At 39.2% G+C, this 20000-nt stretch overlaps 1 protein-coding gene across 7 annotated transcripts in view; it reads right to left on the minus strand.

Moving 5' to 3' along the window:
- Positions 1-20000, minus strand: part of LOC143026420 (uncharacterized) — a 73025-nt gene that overhangs the window by 8288 nt on the left and 44737 nt on the right. For 5 of the 7 annotated variants that reach the window (XM_076186757.1, XM_076186756.1, XM_076186754.1 and 2 more), the window contains exons 2-8: positions 12734-12962; positions 8595-8849; positions 6942-7535; positions 5514-6233; positions 3873-4067; positions 2742-2837; positions 641-1590 (exon numbers count right to left, since the gene is read on the minus strand). In XM_076186757.1, coding sequence (XP_076042872.1) covers positions 641-1590; positions 2742-2837; positions 3873-4067; positions 5514-6233; positions 6942-7535; positions 8595-8849; positions 12734-12919 — 2996 coding nt within the window. In that variant the 5' untranslated portion in view covers positions 12920-12962. Of the gene's footprint in view, positions 1-640; positions 1591-2741; positions 2838-3872; positions 4068-5513; positions 6234-6941; positions 7536-8594; positions 8850-12733; positions 12963-17833; positions 17853-17922; positions 17942-20000 lie in introns of those variants that run through there. The other 2 variants (XM_076186759.1, XM_076186758.1) reach the window with 2 other exon arrangements.

Below are 20000 nucleotides of genomic sequence, written 5' to 3' on the forward strand. Positions count from 1 at the left end.
CATCAACATATATATACATACACACACGCGCGCGCGCACACACACACACACACACACACACACACACACACACACACACACACACACACACACACACACACACACACACACACACACACACACACACATATATATATATATATATATATATATATGCATATATATATACATATATATATATATATATGTATATATATATATATATGTATATATATACATACATACATTCATATATATATATATATATATATATATATTATATATATATATATATATATATATAAAGACGAGTATTGCGGTCGAGGGAGTTCTGTGCATACCAAGTTTATTTGAGAGCTAGATTGGCTTCCATTTCGTTATAAATACGAAGTGGGGAGGGTGTTAAACAAGAGGAGATACATCAATGATAAGTCACGAAGTGTAAACATGGGCATATAACCCCAGTTCCTATTTTTGTAGGAGTGTCCTACTTAAAGATTGTATACTCCTGCTACTCAGTACTACTGAAGAGGACTGCAGTCAGCAGTCGAAGTATATAGACTCCCCGTCTCCATTATTTTCTTCTGTTCCGTCAGTGATGTTAGTTGTGAGTTAAAAAGGTATTACTACATATTCCATCAGTGATGGGTATATAAGTTACCTGGAACAGGCGATGTAGACAGCCACCATGGCCACACTGCAGAAAAGCCCCACTAAGAGCCCCACACCCACACCTGTCCACGTCAACGACTGCTGAGGCACTTCCAGGTTGTCAATCTGCGCTGAAGTTTCTGGTACGGGAGTGACTGCGGCTCCCCTAGTGGCAGAGGCAGACACGACGGCCTCTGCCGCAGGATCTACCGGAGGCGCCAGGGTGGTGGCTGACTCGGGAAGGGGCTTGTTATCAGAGGCATCGGTGTCTTCCGGAACCGTAGCCTCATCGTCCTTGGATCCGTCGGCTTCTTGTTTCTTGTTCAGGAAGACGGCACTCATGTCGCTTTTCTCGGAGATGTAGCCGACCCAGTGGACGGGACGGCCGCCGACCGTCACGTTGTAGAATGCCACACCTCCCTTGTCACTCGCTAAGATGCTCTCCTCCGCACTTTCGAGAATGACAACGTTGTTGAGGATCAGGATACCATGGGACAAGATGGCCCTCTGCTCGAGGCGAGTAATCGTGGTGTTCTTGATGATCAAGTTCTTAGTGAACACGATACCCGAGGTCTTGATCTGATCGATCGTACACGATAAGATGACCGCGTCGGCATTGAACATCATCCCGTTCGACTCGATCGATCCGATGTGCGAGTTGCCGAACACGAATGAGCCGCTGCTTTGGCCTCTCACGGCCTCAACGACGGGGGATTTGTCGAGGTTCTCCGACGACTCCTCCCCAGTGAGACCCTCCACGCGGTGCACGTTTACTCGGAGGAGTAACATGTCATGTTGGGCCACGACGGGAGCCAGGAGCCCCACCGTCGAGTAGGACATCTCGAGGCCGTGGAAACCCGTCGTCAGGTTGGTGAAGGTGGAGTTGTTGATCAAGTACCACGATGTACACGTCGACGGGGTGGATACTGTGGATCCGTTGAGAATGTTCGACATCCCCACCTGGAAAATATACGAATTGCTGTTAGAACTAAACTATGGGTTGCTGTATCTTTATATTTTATTCGCGTCTTGAAAGGAACCAATGACGGGTACCTGCATGCAGTAGCCCTTCAAGATGCCCTGAGGGGCTGACACTCGGTGTCCAGGCTGTGTCCAAGATCTCTCTCTATCAACCTTAACTTTATTACACTTGTTCATACTGGAGAGTTGACAACAAACAACTGCTCTCCTCCCCCTTCCACTATGAACTGGTGACATATAAACATTCTCACACTCACACAATACAGACCACAACCCAAAGTTTGTCCCCAGAGAGATCTGCGGGAGGTCCCGAGGACCGTTGCCAACTACTGTGGGGTTTCGGGCTTTCCACCCAGAGAAGCGAACAATTGTCCTTGACCATAGATCTCTCTAGAAAGGATCTTTGATCTGCTGTTTGTTTTGAACTTGTTATTTCTGTGTCACCGGTTAGCGGGTTAGGAGAAGGGAAAGGAAGTACAGTACTTGCCGGGTGAAGAAACTGGTATAGAAAAATAATGAGTCTTGCCCGAGGACCGAGTAACAGACCCTCTAGGTTGCACCTTCAGATGCAGGCTGGGATGCTGATGGTATGTGAAATTTGATGATGGTTTGATAATGCCTTTCTTTTTTTATCTTAAGAAAACAAAACCTAATTTGGTTTCACTCTTACCAATGGGCACCACATAGTTTGGATATATATTTCTTTATTTTGTGGATAGTTTCAGTACATTATCAATATCTACGATAATGAAACTACACCCACATCATTTTTGGATATGTATATATATATATATATATATATATATATATATATATATATACATATATATATATATATATATATATATATATATATATAGCGTTGTGGTAGTGGTAACATTAACGACAACGAAAATATCCATGGTGAGCACAACATATTTAGTACTATGCATTATGGTAGTGTTGGGATTAATAAATAACAGCAGGTTCTCTAATTGTGCCAGTAGTATGCAAACATCACTTAGACTGTAGTATAGCCTGTATAAGACAATTTTTAACAACCGGTTTGCGGAGCTCATGATATCCCAAGAACAGGTTCGTACGAACCGGTAAGAACCGGCTGAATCCCACCACTGCATAATAGTACTCACGTGTACGTAGCATGTAGGTAGAATGATCAAAGTCTTTGCGTTATAAATGGCAAGGTGAGGAGAGTCCGTTGCTTCGCTGTCCAGGATCACAGGTGTCTGCAATAAAAGATGAATTTATAAATTAATAAAATACTAGATGAATAAATGAATGAGTAGATAGATAAATAATAAAATAAATTAATAAATAGGTAGACAAATAAATTAATAAGCTAATGAATAGATAAGTAAATAAATTAATATACAAGCAAATAGATGGATAAATACATAAATTATAATAGATGAATAAACTAAAATAGATAAATAGATATACAAATAAACAATGAAATAAATAAATAAATAAATTTATTAATGAATTGATTATTCAATGAATGAATAAGAAAATAGATAACTAGATAAACAAATAAATATATTAATTGATTAACAAAATAAGAAAAAATGCATGTTTTTAAGGTCTTTGGCAGATGCCTCTTGTAATTTGAAATCGAGTCGCCCGCGGTGACCATAGTGACTATACAAAACTCGTCTCTTTTGGGAATAAAAGGATCAAAAGATTAAACATTTAAACATCTTTATCCCAGTAATAATTATAATAGTAGTAATAGTAATAACGATGATAATGACATTATTCATAATAATGATGATAATAATAATGAAGATAATAATAATGATAATAGTTATAATAATGATGATAATAATGATAATAATGATGATGATGATGATAATTTAAAGAAATAATTATAGTAATAGTAATAGTAATAATAATAATAATAATAATGATAATAATAATAATAATAATAATAATGATAATAATAATAATAATAGAAATAATAATAATGATAATAATAATAATAGAAATAATAATAATGATAATAATGATAATGATAATAATAATAATAATAATAATAATAACAATAATAATAATAATAATAACAATAATAATAATAATAATAATAATAATAATAATAATAATAATAATAATAAATGATAAAAGAATAATAATAATAATAATAATGATAACAACAATAATAATAATAATAACAGTGATAATTATAATGATAATAATAACCGTGATAATAAGAATGTTAACAACAACAATAATAAACTTGACGTTGAATTCCGCCGAATATCTACCTCAGTCGCGTGCGAATAGTCGCAAAAGACGGATGAAGGGAAGGAGTAGTTGCAGTTCTTCTTGTCCTTTGAGAGGTAGATGACGTCGTCGCCGAAGTCGAGGTCGTGGCCATAGACGTAGAAGTACGTCCGAACGCGTGACTCGGGCATTGTGTCTATGAGTTCCCCGTCGATCGTCACCTGCTTTATTTTAACCTGGCGAGAAGAATGCCTGTTGGAATTATTCCTCCACTCCATCACGCCTCACACTCACCCTCTTTTCCTCGGTAGACTCCCCCTACCCAATCACATATTATTGTTTAGAAATGATGAGAAACAGGTAAGTGCATTGAACAAATCAGAGTTCGTCCGAAACCTCTGTTTGTATGTGACTTTGGTTACATTTAGTTTCCTGCATTAAATCCTCGCCCCATAGGTATCTGGGCACAACCTGCCTGGTTCATAAATCACCCAGAAAAATGTGTTGTTGTCTAAGTAAATCAAGACAAGTTATGTCCTGTGTATTCTATATGGAGAAGGCAGGAAATAGGAAGGAGTGGAGAGTGACTGTATAGATCAAGGGTTCTCATTAGGGGTGAAATTCAACCCCAGGGGGGAATTTTGGGTTTTCTGGGGGTGATTTGTGACCACAGTCAGTTTACGCGGTGAGGAAAGCAATTATAGGTTTTGGCCTAACTGGCCTGTCACCTGGGCTGGAATTATACTAATATGGGAAAAATATATACTAATTTGGAAAAAAAGGGGGTTTTAGTAATATTTGCATATTATTTAGAATGCACTTTTTGAAACAGGCAATCTTGGAAAGGAGGAGGGAATGACATTCAGACAAATGGTGAAAGGGGTGAATGGGCCAAGTAAGGCTGAGAACCCTTGGTATAGATGATACTGTTGCGCAAGGAAGGAAGGGGCAAGGGGGTGGGGGGTGGGTAGGAGTGCTTATGCGTGAATGATATTTTGACGCACCCCGAAGGGATTTCTCCCCGTCTTCTCGTTTTCTGCATGAGGGGGGGGGGGAGAGTGGGGGTCGCCTCGCTACGGATGTACTGTGTCTTGCTACACTGCTTCTGACCCAGGGCAGTGGGCGGGAGAGAGGGATGACCCGTCATCCAAGAGGAGCTAAGATGAGAGGGGGGGGAGGGTGGTGGATGGGAGTGGAAAGGGGGGGAGTAGGTACTTAACTATAATCTGGCTACCTCCCTTATAAAGGGAGAGAGCTCTTGTTATATATAGATAGATTACATCTAGGGTATATTGTGCTTGATTCAGTGAGACGACAGTGTAATTCATAAATTCATGGTTGTCAGGAATGAACAGAACCATTGAGAATTGTTGGTGGAGGGAGGCAGACTTTACTGCTCCGTGTCAATAACTTCTTCAGCTCTTCGAGGGATGTCTGTGTGTTCTTGGCTGTAACAATTGTGTTGCGTTATTGTCTTAAGTTCATGTACGTGAGTGAGTGCCCTGACGTTGGATATTGATTTTGGGATGGGGAGAGGATTTACATCGTTGGTGATAATAGCGTACCTCATTGCGCGGCTAGAAAGGAGAGCCTAGTCTGAAAGGAGAGTTATTTTCAATATTTACATCTATCGTCCCTCTCGATTCTTCTCTTCCCTATGTAAGGGTAGTATGTATACATACCTGGTCCCTGGAGTAGACATAAAAGAGTCTCGTGTTCTGGAAGGTGATGGAAACATTGCGAAGTTCGAGAAATGTGTTAGGACTCAGTTTGAAAGCCTTTGGCTTGATCCGCTCGACGGTGACATCCTCCAGCACGAGGCTGCCATGGACAATGACAATGGACGAGTCTTCGAGAGAATGAATCTGGACGTTCCTCACCACAGACGTCTCCCCGTCGTGGTCCACAGTGATCCCCTTGGACTTGAACTTCTGCACAATGAAGTTCTCCAGGACTGCACCAGCTAGGAGCTCGAGTCCCATGAGGGTGGAGATGGTGACGCTACTGAAAGAGGCCTTGGTGTTATTTCGAATCACCAGTTTGTATAGGCTGGAGATGGCCGTGCTGGTCAGCGATAGGTCCACCGCGTTGTCGAGCCTCATATTATGGATCACCGAGTCTTCTATACGAACCGTCGACACGACGCCGTCCAAGACGTCGATCTCGGACATGGTCGCGTCCAAGGACAAATCGCAGTGGCTGATGGTCGACGTCGGCCTCGGCGTGGTTGTGTCCGAACTGAAGAGGAGACCCCAGTTTACGGTGTCCGAAACAGCTCCTTCAAGTCCAAACCTGTGAGAGTCGAGGATGAGGTGACGGGGACAGGAGGAATTTTCCAACAGGACAGAGAATCCTCCGCGTAGGACGAGAGTCTGAATGTCAGGTGGAACTGTAATCACTACCTGAAAAGATAAATAAAACAATTTTATGAAATAGTCCATTTCTTGTGCAGGACATTTTTATAAATGAAATGAAACCTCACTTCAAAGGGAGTCGGCACTTCTTTATGACCATTACATTTTCAAAACTTTGTTTTAGCCAGTACCATATGACGAATTCGGCTAGACATCCTTCGAAATGAGGTAGAAAACATATGTACACCATCTCAAACAAATTACGATAATGATTAACATTCCAGACGGTTAAAGTTTTCAAGAGGGTTAATGCAGGGTTTAAGAAATGGATCCCGAATAAGTATCATTTCTTATATAGTTGACGTCACCCTAACGGTTACAGTTCGGTTCCAGTGGTCACAGAGTGATTCCAGATCTGTTTGCCCGTAGATCCTTAGATTATGCAACGCTGTTTACTTTCCGAAGAGAGTTTTCGATACTGAACAAAATAGTTTGGGGTTTACCAGCAATACTCCATCTCGGCAGGCTTCAAAAGCTGAAACTCACACGTATGGCAACATTTCCACCCAATCAGATGTTGCCATACGATGTTGCCACCAATATAGAGTTGTTAGTGAACCTAAGACTTCAGTATCGAAAAGCCTCTTCGGGAAATCAGCAAACAGCGTTGCATAGGTTATGGATCCACCAGCAAACAGATCGGAGGAAACATTACTGTAATTCAGACAAGACACGAAGAGAATATCGGGGACTTACTGGATGGTCTTTGTTGCTCAGGTTACATTCGTAAGTCGTTTCATTCGACTTACAAACAGACAGGTCGAGCTCGCCCAGATCGTTGGGGTCGAAACCTAATCCCAGAGAGGCGTCATACAACCCGGACATTGACGTCACCCGCTTGCCTCCGATGGTGACCTGGTCCATGGTGATGCTCTCTGGAAACATTGTCTTGATGAAAGGTTTCGCTGCTTGGATGATGGTCACATTCTGGAAGTGAAGTTTCGCGATGGGGGTGACCACAAAGGCGTTCTTAGCCACTTGGCCTATGGTTACGTTGGTCAGTTTGACCTCCACGAAACTCGAGTCGATGCTGAACCCTCTGAATTCGATCAGGTCCACAGTGGTGTTGGCGATTTCCGTCTTACGGGGCGACTGGATGGAGATGGCCCGGCTGCTGATCTTCCCAATGTGGCTTCCGTAGACGGTGAAGTCGTCTTTAACGGTCATCTTGGAGATCCTTCCTATGGTCGAGTTGCGGATTACTCCCGGGTATCCTTTCCAAGAAACGTCCTCCACGTGCATGATGGTCGAGTTGACTGCGGTGAAATCGCGCTGGTCCTTCAGTCTGACCTGAGAACAGATTGAAAGGTTGTAACATCGTAGGTAGGTTTTGTACCTGGGGTAGATGCGCACACGAGAGAAGGGTGAGAGATGCGTTGTTTCTGAATAAACACACACACATACACACTCACAATTAGATAGATAGGTAGGTAGAGAGAAAGCGAAAGAGAGAGAGAGAGAGAGAGAGAGAGAGAGAGAGAGAAAGGTGTCACGACTGCGATGTTCTTGAAAGGGATGGACGAAATTGACAGAGAATATCTCTTGTTTTAGAATAAGAAAAAACTCTAAATCATTGGTAGAAGATCAGACATTTGAATGATATGAAGAAACAGTTTCTCATACATATATATGTCAAGTTGTAGAATACCCCCAAAAAATAAATTACCTGATAAAAAATCATAAACGATTCTAAGGCTAAATTTGATCAATGGAGAGGTGACGACCTTATGGCCGAAGTTCACGAATACACACGTGCGCGCGCGCGCGCGTACACACACACACACACACTTTTCTATTTCATAATAGGCCTCCTGGTGACATGTGGGTGATATTGATTGATTGATTGATTTTTTATTTATCTAATTATCTATTTGTTTGTTTATCTATCTATTAATTTATTTATTCATTCGTTTATTTATCTATTAATTTATTTTTTGTTTATTTATCAATCAATTAATTAATTTGTTTGTTAATTCATTCATTATTCGCTTATTCATTTATTAATTAATTAATTTATTCATAATTTCGCTTATCAAATTAGTAATTTATTCATTTATTTATTTATTTACTTGGAAATAAGCTCCACCACAAGGACTCGAACCTTTGCCTTAGCGACTGCTTATCATGAGGCAAAGACGATAGATTTGAGCCAGCCAGGTCGTATAAAAGGAAAAACTTGGACTACGACCTGGCAGGTCCGACAGTACTAGGCTTAGTTCAGTCTATTCTAATACTTATTTATTAACTTATTCATTCGTTTATTAATTCATTTATCTATTTGTCTATTCATATATTTATCTATGAACTTATTCATCTATTCATTTGCTTGGATATCCTCATCGTCCTCACCTCTCGAACAAAACTTCCGTAGAGCGTCAGGTCTTTGACGCCGTGAGCTACGTAATCCAAAGAAGTGTTGTAAGCTCTTAGCCACGTCTTGCACGTGTTACCTTCCTCCGAACGGGTAGAGACGTTGACGGAGTTATAAATCTGTACCCAGGAGATGCAGGTCGGGTAAATGTGCACACCATTAACTGCATTGTGAATCTCCAACTCATAATAGGGGAGTCGCTGGACGATCTGCTGACCTTGCATCACCACAACCTGAGGTAAAGAAAACGGAAGTTTTGTACAAATCGTCGACATTTCTGGAACAAGATGAAACGAGGCTTTCTTTCTATGTGGAAAGTAAAAGATAATAGATTCACGCACTAAAGAATAAAGTACTTCTGAAAAGAAAAAAGTAAAGAATATATAAATTCAGAATTAAGTACCGGGAAATGGCACTTATTGTTCATTATATATATATATACGACTTGGACAAAGGAATTAATATTGATGTTAGATGTTTGCGGACGACACTAAAATAAGATGCCTAATTAGGTCAGGAGACTGCAGGAGGATTTTATCAATTTGTTCTCATGGCCGGTGAAATGGCAAATGGACTTCAATATCTCAAAATGCAGCGTGTTAAACGTAAGGTTTACACAACACAGAACGCAGGTATAGCTTTGATAACACATTTTTTTTTTTTTAGAGAAAACTGAACGCGAGACTTGGGAGTTCTTGTAAGTCCTCACCTTGAATCCAAGAAATTGCATTAGAGCCAGGAATAAAACTACAAAAGCATTCAGTTTTATTGCTAGGGCGGTTACGAATAAAAATTGAGGTAATTATCAAACTATATCTGGTGTTAGACCTATCCTTGACTATGTGGTACAGTTTTGGTCTTCGTCCTATGTGATGAATATCAATTCACTAGAATAAGTACAAAGGAGAATAACCAAAATGATACGTGGGCTCAGAAATTTACTTTACGAGGACCTTAACTAAAATCCCTGGAAAAACGCAGAGTGCGGGTGATCAAATAGAGGTGTTCAAATGGATCAAAGGTCATCATATTAAGACAACAGGGTAGGACTCGCAGTAATGGATTTTAATTTGAAAAATTTAGATTTAAGAAGGAAATAGGCAAGGACTGGTTTACCAATAGAGCGCTGAAACTATCGGTTGTTTAAAGAAAATGTTAGACAACTTTATGGATGGGGATGACAGGTGGTAACGGACATGAAACCGCCTAGTGTAGGCCTTATGGTCTCCTGCAGTTTCCTTCATTCTTATGCTCTTATGACGGAAAACCATGGCATTGGAATTCCACCCAGAAGAAGAAAAAATATTTACATACATCGTTGAATATTTGGTTTGTAACCAATGATCCCTCTATTTTTTTTTTTTTTTTTTTTGCTGTGGGAGTGTGCAGAAATTAGCTTGTGCGCAAACGCCTTCTCTGTTTAAAAGTATGTGCGGCGCAACCGTGCGAGTTGCCATATGATCATTTAAACAAATACGCACAATTTGTAAGTTTGTATCACATATTACCTCGACAAATACCGTTTGCATTGGAAGCGCTAGTTACAAGAGGAAAAAAAAAGTAATTATTGATTTGACAGTTGGCAAGTTACCCTATTTTTAGAGAATTTATAGGTTGATGTTTGGGTGGAACTTCTATAGTGAATGGATTTTTATATAATTTGAAAACCTTGTGTGAGCACATTTTTTTCTCTATGTGCGCGCGCACATGCTTAGAGGGAACGTTGTAACTACGATTTAATAGAATAATTTTTTCTGATCATTTCATAATTTTTTCTTCGTATTAGAGTGGATATTTCGGCAATTTATTTATATTTCAAGTAGCAGGTCTGTGGAGGAAAGGTGTCTCAATCTGTCAGTGGAAAGGAAAGGATTGAGCAGTTCTGTTTGACCCCTGATGAAAATGTCCATAGAAGAGACAGAGGTGAAGTAGAGTGTGAAGAGAAGATGGGACGAATAATTTTGATATCCATCTTGATGGATACATAGATAGTTAGACAGATGGCTAGACAGATATAGACTGACAGCTAGATGCATAGATTGATAGATAGGTAGATAGATTGAATGATTGATTGATAAACAGATTGATAAGTAGATACACACATACATGCATACATACATATATACATACATACATACATATGTACACACACACATACATACATATATGATTCAACTTTGCAGTAGCTTCTGCATTCACGAGTTTCTTGCTGACATGTTCAACTTTTCTAATACTTGAACGTTGGATATCGTTGAGTTGTCTTATTATGTGTCCAAACTTCATTTGGAATGAATGTAAAGACAATACTAACTTCTTAATTTTACTAGTAGAGCTTTCGCCTAACTTTGAATACAAATAGTAAAGGTGACAATATATACATAGAACATATGGAACATTAGGAGAGACGGGGAATCGGACCTGAGATGAAGGGTGAGGCGTCTTGATAGTTTTGTTGTAGTTGACCCTATGTACTTTTCATTAAGGTTTCACAGTTCCCTTTCTTACATGTGTATTCGTACACAAGGTGGCTACGTTGGAATACCGGGGTTCGCTGGCTAGGAGGAGGTGGGACGTTTTCCTATTCTGGTACCAAATATTTAGGTGGATTTTGTCGTCACTGTTCGAGGGTCTGACGTTTTTTCCGATGAGTGACTGTCTTATTTCCCGTCTCTCCTAGTGACTGTCTGATTTCCCGTCTCCTAGTGACTGTCCGATTTCCCGTCTCTCCTAGTGACTGTGAAATCCTTTGCAAAGTACATAGGGTCGACTACAAAAAACTATCAAGACGCCTCACCCTTCACCTCTCTAATGGAGCCATAAAACAACATCACATTGACACACATCAATCCCCAGTCACAAGGAAGGATCTGGAAGAAGGAACCATCATACTACAAAAGGAATCAAACTACAGACGCCTTCTCATCTTAGAAGCACTTCACATTAAAAGACAAAACCCCACCATGAACAAACAAAATCCTGACCAATTTATCATTCCTACTTCTAAGTATATAGATCACAGACATAGGTTCACCGTTGACCCAGTGGGCGGAACATCAGATCCTGTCTCCTGAGTGACTGTCCGATTTCCCGTCTCTCCTAGTGACTGTCCGATTTCCCGTCTCTCCTAGTGACTGTCCGATTTCCCGTCTCTCCTAGTGACTGTCCGATTTCCCGTCTCTCCTAATGTTCCATATGTTCTTTGTATATATTGTCACCTTTACTATTTGTATTCAATTTGTACTGAAGATGCCTAAAGTTAGGCGAAAGCTCTACTAGTAAAATTAAGAAGTTAGTATTGTCTTTACATTCATTCCAAATGAAGTTTGGACACATAATAAGACAACTCAACGATATTCAACGTTCAAGTATTAGAAAAGTTGAACATGTCAGCAAGAAACTCGTGAATGCAGAAGCTGCTGCAAAGTTTAATCATATCAGCCTGAAAGAGGACCTTCTACCCTACTATTGTGACATACATATACATACATACATATATACATACATACATATATACATACATACATATATACATACATACATATACATACATACATACATATACATACATACATGGATACATACATACACATGTAGATAGATATAGACTGAGGGAGAGAGAATAAAATTGATAACACAAAGAAGAAGAAAAGGAGATGATGAATATGAAGAAGAAAAAGAGGAAGAATAAGACTGATAATAATAATGATGATAATAGTGATAATAATGAAGAAGAAGAAAAAGACTGATGATAATAGTGATAATAAAGAAGAAGAAACGATGATGAAGAAGACAAAGAAAATGAAGAAGAACAAGGGGAAGAAAAAGACATAATAATGATAATAGTGATAATGAGGAAGAGGAAGAATATGAAGAAGAAAAAAAAGGAAGAAAAAGATTGATGACAATAGTGATAAAGAAGAAAAAGAGTGATAATAATAAGAAGTGGAAGAAGAAAAAGACTGATAATAAAGATGATGATAGTGATAATACAGAAGAAGAAAAAGACTGATGACAATAGTGATAATAAAGAAGAGGAAGAAGAACAACAACTACAACCCCCCTCCCCCCAAAAAAAAAAGTAAATATAGACAAACCATAGTTTTTGGCAAATACTCACATCGTCCACACCAGTGAAATTGCACACTGGCCCAAGGTATTCGTCCACGCAGTGTTCCTCCACGTCGATGACCGTCTCTGCACCCACTGCGCAAACCAGCGATGCGGCCACGAGGACTGCAAGTCTCCTCCATGGCGTGCTCGGAGGACCCGGCCTCTTCCCGTGCGAAGGCGCCGGAATCCTCATTGTGAATCCCCGCCAGATTACAACTCTCTTCAAATTCCCCACACTTGAAAAATAAAGATAATGATGATAATAATAGTAATAATTATAATGATAATAATAATAACAATGATAATAATAATATTAATAATGATAATAATAATAATGACAATAATAATAATGATAATAATAATAATAATGATTAATAATAGTAATGATAATAATAATAATGATAATAATAGTAATAATAACTTAACCTAACTTATCTAAAATACTACAACTAAAAAAACCTAACGTAATCTAACAATGTACAGTAGCCACGGAAGAAAAAAAATGTCAAAATTGATTATTTTATTGCTTTAAAACAGGGTGAAGCATATTTCTCATGTTTAGTGCCGTGTCGTGTTTCTTATAGGGGCGTAGTCAACGTATCGCCAGAAATATTGGCTTGCATACCGAGAAACAGTCAAAAACTATTAAATTCCCCTTGGAAATTGAATCTAATAAAAATTTCAACATGATATACTAATACTTTGAGGTGTATGTTTGACCAAACTTAACCATCAGTACGAAATGGCGCGCAGTGCACTCGAGAAAGGTAATACAACTTTTTTACCTTTTCTTCTGAATATGCGCATTGCTGAATGATAAAACCTCAAAAGCTTCTTATGTTGCATTACACGAGCACTAGACGTCATTTGATACACAGCAATACAACTACAAAGTTACGTGTTTAAACTAAAAATTTGAAATAACGAACAAAGTCTAAAAAAATTACAAAAAAAAATCGAGTTGTCTATAGTGCATAGAATATATCGTGATAATAGTGAAGAAGATCACTATTTAGCAATGGTATAAAGACAAAATCAAATATTTCATTAATGCTAGTTGGAAGAAAAATGGTGAAATTCTAATTAACTCTTGCAAGCCGAGAAGGAACTTTTATTATTTTATTCTGGTGGAATATCCCTCTTAATAATAATAATGATAATAATAATAATAATAATAATAATAATAATAACAATAATAATAATAATAATAATAATAATAATAATAATAATAAATAAATAATAAGTAGAGAAATGAAGTAGATAAACAAACAAATAGATGAATGCACAGATGAAGAATGAACGAAAATATGTGAAAAAAACTACCGAAAGCCTCTATTTCGGCCATTTACAAAGCGTCCCACAATCTACGTGAGCTGTGGTGTGTTGGGTGAGGGTACTTTCAAATACTTTCCCCCCTCCCCCTCCCCTTACCCTTCCTCACCATCCCGCTTTCGTAGAACGCAAATAGATTAGAAAAAATAATCAAATTTGAATGCAACAAGGCAGAGTGAAATCAAGTAGAACTGGAAATACAAAACAAATGTGAGTTGACAGATTTATTGGAAATATATTTTCTCATCATAGTTGATCACTACAATTGCCATTGTTGTCATCAAACAAATATATTGTCATTATCATTGTTTCATATGTGTAGGTGCCTTGTACCTGCATTTGGTCAAGCACGTGGGAACGACATGCGATTAAGTATACGAGTAGCTAGACATGAAAAGTAAAATAAAAATTACAATAAAAATTATATGATGACAGGCAGGAAAAATAAAATAAAATAAAAAACAAAACAAAACACCAAGTTGAACTTTTTCGGCATAGTTTCGAATGCCAAGGCGTCGCTCATGTCCAAGACAAAAAACCCAGTTGGCGGGAGTCTTGTCTAGACCACGGAGGCTCAGACACTTGTGTACTTGTTTGAACTGCTACGCTTCGTTAACGTTCACTTATTTTTTTTTTCCGTCTTCTCAGTAATTATAAAATCGTTTGTTATCAACCAGAACAAAATTAATACAACACGTTAACGTAAGCGAAGAGATGAATCCTATGTGGTGACAGCTAAGAAAAACATAAATATAATAACCAGCAATAGAATAAAATATATGTGTGTGACAAAAACAACCAGGTGGAGTCATGTCGACACAAACTCTGCTTCAAAGTCCGCCGCGTTCTGCTACAGTTCCATGTTTACTGATTTATTTGGCGACATCTTCAAAGTGTAAAATGTGATATATATAATATTTATACTTTTTAGCATCCCTTTGGTGTGTTAAGAAAGTATCAAGGTAATATTTTCTTTTTCGGTGAATGACTTGCATCACTACACAGCTGATTGCGCGCGTGGTGTCTCTATTTATAAATGATTACATAAGTAGAGCATACCGACAAGTGACCTTTTGGTCCATAACTCGGCTGGATACAAAGAATAGATAGTTAAACGAAGGAATTAATAGATAAGAGAACCAAACAATTGGCAAATAGTACAGCATATTACTAGGGTGTTTATCTAAATGAATCTTAAAACTTCGAACCGTATTGCATTGCAGGACCTCTGCAGGAAGTCATTGGCTACACGGTTGGCGAAGTTGTTTCTGCCCAGTTCTAAAAATCTAATTGTAGCACACGAACGAAACAGTGATCATTGGATCCTGCGACTTATTTTCCTATTTTATCATGTGTAGTTCCAACTTGTGTACATGTGTGGGTCAGTTGATGGGTTGAACTGTACATATACACAAGGCGTATGTACACATATACTCACACGACGCATGTACAATTCACATACGCACACACATGTACAAAAACACACATAACCCATGTTCACGCATACACGGCGCATATATACATATACACATACAATTTTGAACCTTGGCGGGCAACGGTTCGAGCTGTGACGTCATGACGTTTTAATCTGAAGGTACCGAACCAGGCAGTCGAATGATAGTGTTTGTTGAAATGGTGTTGTATTCGCATAGAAAATATATCATTACTCAGTGTTGGTGATACATATGATAGCAATAACGACAGAGAACTACAGTGTAAATTCGCCTTTGGATGATAGAACCATGCATCAGCCACGGTGAGATGGAAATCTGAAGGTATGTGCTAGTAAGAATTGTAAACAATTGTTACAATTCATTATCAATGTGCGGGAACTATGTTGTTGATGCAATGCTGTTTTACCTTAATTGTCATTATATTCTTCGTAGGTATTAATATGTATGATGATATGCCTTTTTTCTTAAGTTTACTCGTATTCCTTGCAGCTAATTACAATAGTAATTGTTTTATTTATCTATCATATTTGTTTTGGTAAATGAAAATTACATAATCACGTAAGGCACCTTGTAAATTCTTTCAAAATTTTCACACACACACACACACACACACACACACACACACACACACACACACACACACACACACACACACACACACACACACACACACACACACACACACACACACACACACAGAACTGGAATAATGCACGAATTTAATATAAACGTGATAATTTGAAATCAAAGTATAAATTAAGTTGGAACTGTACAGACTATGAGGTGGGACCCAACGAGTGACGCTCTTTTCCTGTAAACTGATAGGCATATACAACTATATATGTCAATACACACACACACACTCACACACACACACACACACACACACACACACACACACACACACACACACAATGCACGCACATTCTGGATTCCCTTGCCTATAAGTGAAGTAATAGCACTGGATTTTCTTGTAAAGATACAAGTATATAGTTAATTTTGCACATATTACGAAGTCAAATATCTTTAGATTATTTTTTACTAGTTTGTTTGATTGAATTTAGATCTTAACTTTTGAGGGTTTCACCCATTCCCTTTGTACGTGTGTGTGTGTGTATTCACCTCGGATCTGCTGCATTCTCTGTCGAGACAGCCAGACACCACCCTACGGCAGTGAGCTCAGAGCTCATTATTTGCCGATCTCTGGGTAGGTCTGAGACCACTCACACACCACACACCGGGACAGCAAGGTCACAACTCCTTGACTAACGTCCCGTGCCTACTCACAGCTAGGTGAACAGGGGTTACACGTGAAAGGAGACAAACCCAAATTATCTCCGCCCGGCCGGGGAATCGAACCCCGGTTCTCTGGCTTGTGAGGCCAGTGCTTTACCAATCCGCCACCGAGCCGTGTGTGTGTGTGCGCGCGCGTGCGATATCACCTTATTGCCCAGATACAAATATTGTATACTAAGGTTTCACAACCGTGATAGGGAGATGCTGGGAAGCGATGCATATACTTTCCCTTATCCTTCTAGTAATAAGATATTAGTTATGGGGGTGCTAGACTTCTTAGAATTGACTCCATGGGTTCTAGGATCGGAGATTTTTGGGAAACGTTGCTATATACATTTTAAGGTCTCATTCGGAGGGATGTTATTATTCACATGACAAGCACGAGATCCAAAAAACAACATCGAGTCAGAAGGTGAAAAGTGGGGATCACTGATGTTTCCCCCAAGAAATAAATTTACAAACTACTGGTAACTCATTGTCTATTACCTCGCATCTCTACCACTCTTTCGCAACCTAAAAAAAAAAAAAAAAAAAAAAAAATCCAAACCCTTAGTATCTATTAGGCGTTTGCTAGAAGATTATCTAGAAGAGCTTCTCTGATTTCGTATTTGGCTTGAAAAACTAGAATAGGTGTAAAAATGGCAACGTTGATACCAGTTTGGGCTTAGCAAAACATGTTACAAACGAGATATACTGTCAAAATACATGTGTGTGTGTATATATATATATATATATATATATATATATATATATATATGTGTGTGTGTGTGTGTGTGTGTGTGTGTGTGTGTGTGTGTGTGTGTACGGTCGCTCAGACATGTATTGGATTTTTTTTTTTTTTTGAGGGGGTTTGTGTTCACCCCATGTTACTTTTGTTGGAGCAAAGACGGCCGGGCCCATTTTCCTTGCCTCGCCGATAGATTGGCTGAACACTTAGATGAATTACTTTTTGAGTGTGTACAGTATTTGACCCCACCCTAACTGTACATGATTCGCGAAGTAAAGTTTCTTTGGCAAATGTTAACCTCGAACTCCTACGAAGTGCCTCGCACGCTCTTCACGAAATCAACAAAACATCTTCGGGTTTGGTCACGACAAAGTTCTGCAAACCCACGACAGTTTTGGTTCCAGTGGTGGCTATGGTCCTACTGCCATGGTAGTGTCGCAACATGACCAGCAAGCTCCTTGTCCTCAGTTAATACACTGAATGCAGAGCTACCTCCTTCTTCCTCTCGCAAGGAGACCAAGGACCAGATGTTCACCACCAATGTGCCAAGCCACTTGACACGATTGTGGCAGAAGGTTTTGAATCGAGCTGAGAGCTTACTTTGCAGCCTTCCTTCTTTCATCGCTATCCACCCATTCCTCCTTGATTTTTTTTTGCTAGCCTGCCAACCTGCTTTCCGGCCTGCATGCTTGCCAACGGTAGTTTAACACACACACACACACACACACACACACACACACACACACACACACACACACACACACACACACACACACACACACACACACACACACACACACACGTGAACTCTGATTAAATTCACTCAATTTACAACGTTCTCCGAGACTACACCTCGATTCAGCCTACTTCTCTGTAAATTTTTCCTTCTTTATGCATTTCTTTTTTATATAACGGCCTCCGTCATTGTTGCGGTCCTTTTCATGGCCGGTTCAACATGGAGCGACTTCAGAAACTGAATCATTTCACCACGCTGCAAACATTCGCCCACTCATGCAACACAAACACAAACTGCACTCAAGACATCTTGAAAGACTTTAACCCGAACATGAACATCTGATACGGCACATAACACGTAGGCCTTACCGCACAGAATACTTGTTTTTTCTGCGCCATCTCTCCCACCTGCATAACCAAGAAGTCGTGTGTATATTGCATCCTTTTATCACTCGCGATTGACCTAAATCGACGGTAAACAATGTGTTGCAGCTTTTTCCCAAGTACTGCCACACTATTTCTCTTTTTTCAGTAGCGAGCCTGAGGAAAGAGGGTCAATTTGCTACGCTTATGCTTCAGTATCAACCAGCATACTGGTCGGAGTGGAGATAATACGGTTGATTTACGTTTTCAATTCATCTGGTTTTACCTTGAACTACAGTATATCACGCTCTAAGCTATTCTTGGCGTTGATGCCTCTGTACAAGAACTGTGTTTCTCGACATTATTTGGGCATATTTTTCCATGACTTCGCGAGTCTTTCCCGTCCAAGATTATGAGATCCTCAAAGTCAGTTTTACTCTTCACTATAATCACCTGAACACCACTATTATGCTACTTCTTTCTTTCAGTGATAGTAGGTCCTGTGCTTTAAATTTTTCTTCATAGGGTTTATCAGATGGGCTGAGATCCAATTTGGTCGCTGAGGCTTGTATTCTCTCAGGCTTGTTTATGTCCTTCATTTTATGAGACCACACCACCAGTGCGCATATATATATATATATATATATATACATATATATATATATATATATATATATGTGTGTGTGTGTGTGTGTGTGTGTGCGCGCGCGCACGTGTGCGTTCAATCTAGATTTATGGGTTTACAGGAATAAGAAAACCTCTCATTTGTAGTCATCTTGTTCTAGCTGATGTAAAACAATATTGGTTATAAAGATATGATCTATCCCCGGGGATAGGGAAGTGGACAAAATACCAAAACACAGACACAAGAAATACGATCACGAGTATGACAGACGAACTGGGCTGTGCTGAGATGATAGGGGCACAGTAAACAAAGGCACAAAATAGAACAAAGAAAAAGAAAAAAATCTGAAAGAAAATTTTAATAGAATACTTGAGAAATGCATGAGTGTGTGAAAAAAGGAACTGAATTATGGGGAGAGGGGCAGACCAGCATGAAGGAATAGAAAAGAAAATGAATAATGAGGAGGAAAAGTAAAAGGTCATGACGTAATATAAAAAGGAGAAAGAGTGAACAATTGATAGGAGAGGGATAAGAAAAGGAGAAAGAAGGATCGGGACAGGAGGAGGAGAGGGGAATGAAAGAGAAAGAAAGGGGGAAACAGAAGGAAAGGGGTGAAAGGAAGACGAAGAAGGAGCTTGGGAATCTTTGAAGTGAACGTGTGAGTAGCGAAGGTGCCCCTGGGATTCGGTTTCATGTTATACCAGGGACCAAGGAACCCTATCCGACTCTGCTCCATTCTTTT

Source organism: Oratosquilla oratoria, chromosome 6 (genome assembly GCF_046742065.1).
Source record: "Oratosquilla oratoria isolate Oo_2021 chromosome 6, ASM4674206v1, whole genome shotgun sequence".
Taxonomy (NCBI): Eukaryota; Metazoa; Arthropoda; class Malacostraca; order Stomatopoda; family Squillidae; genus Oratosquilla; species Oratosquilla oratoria.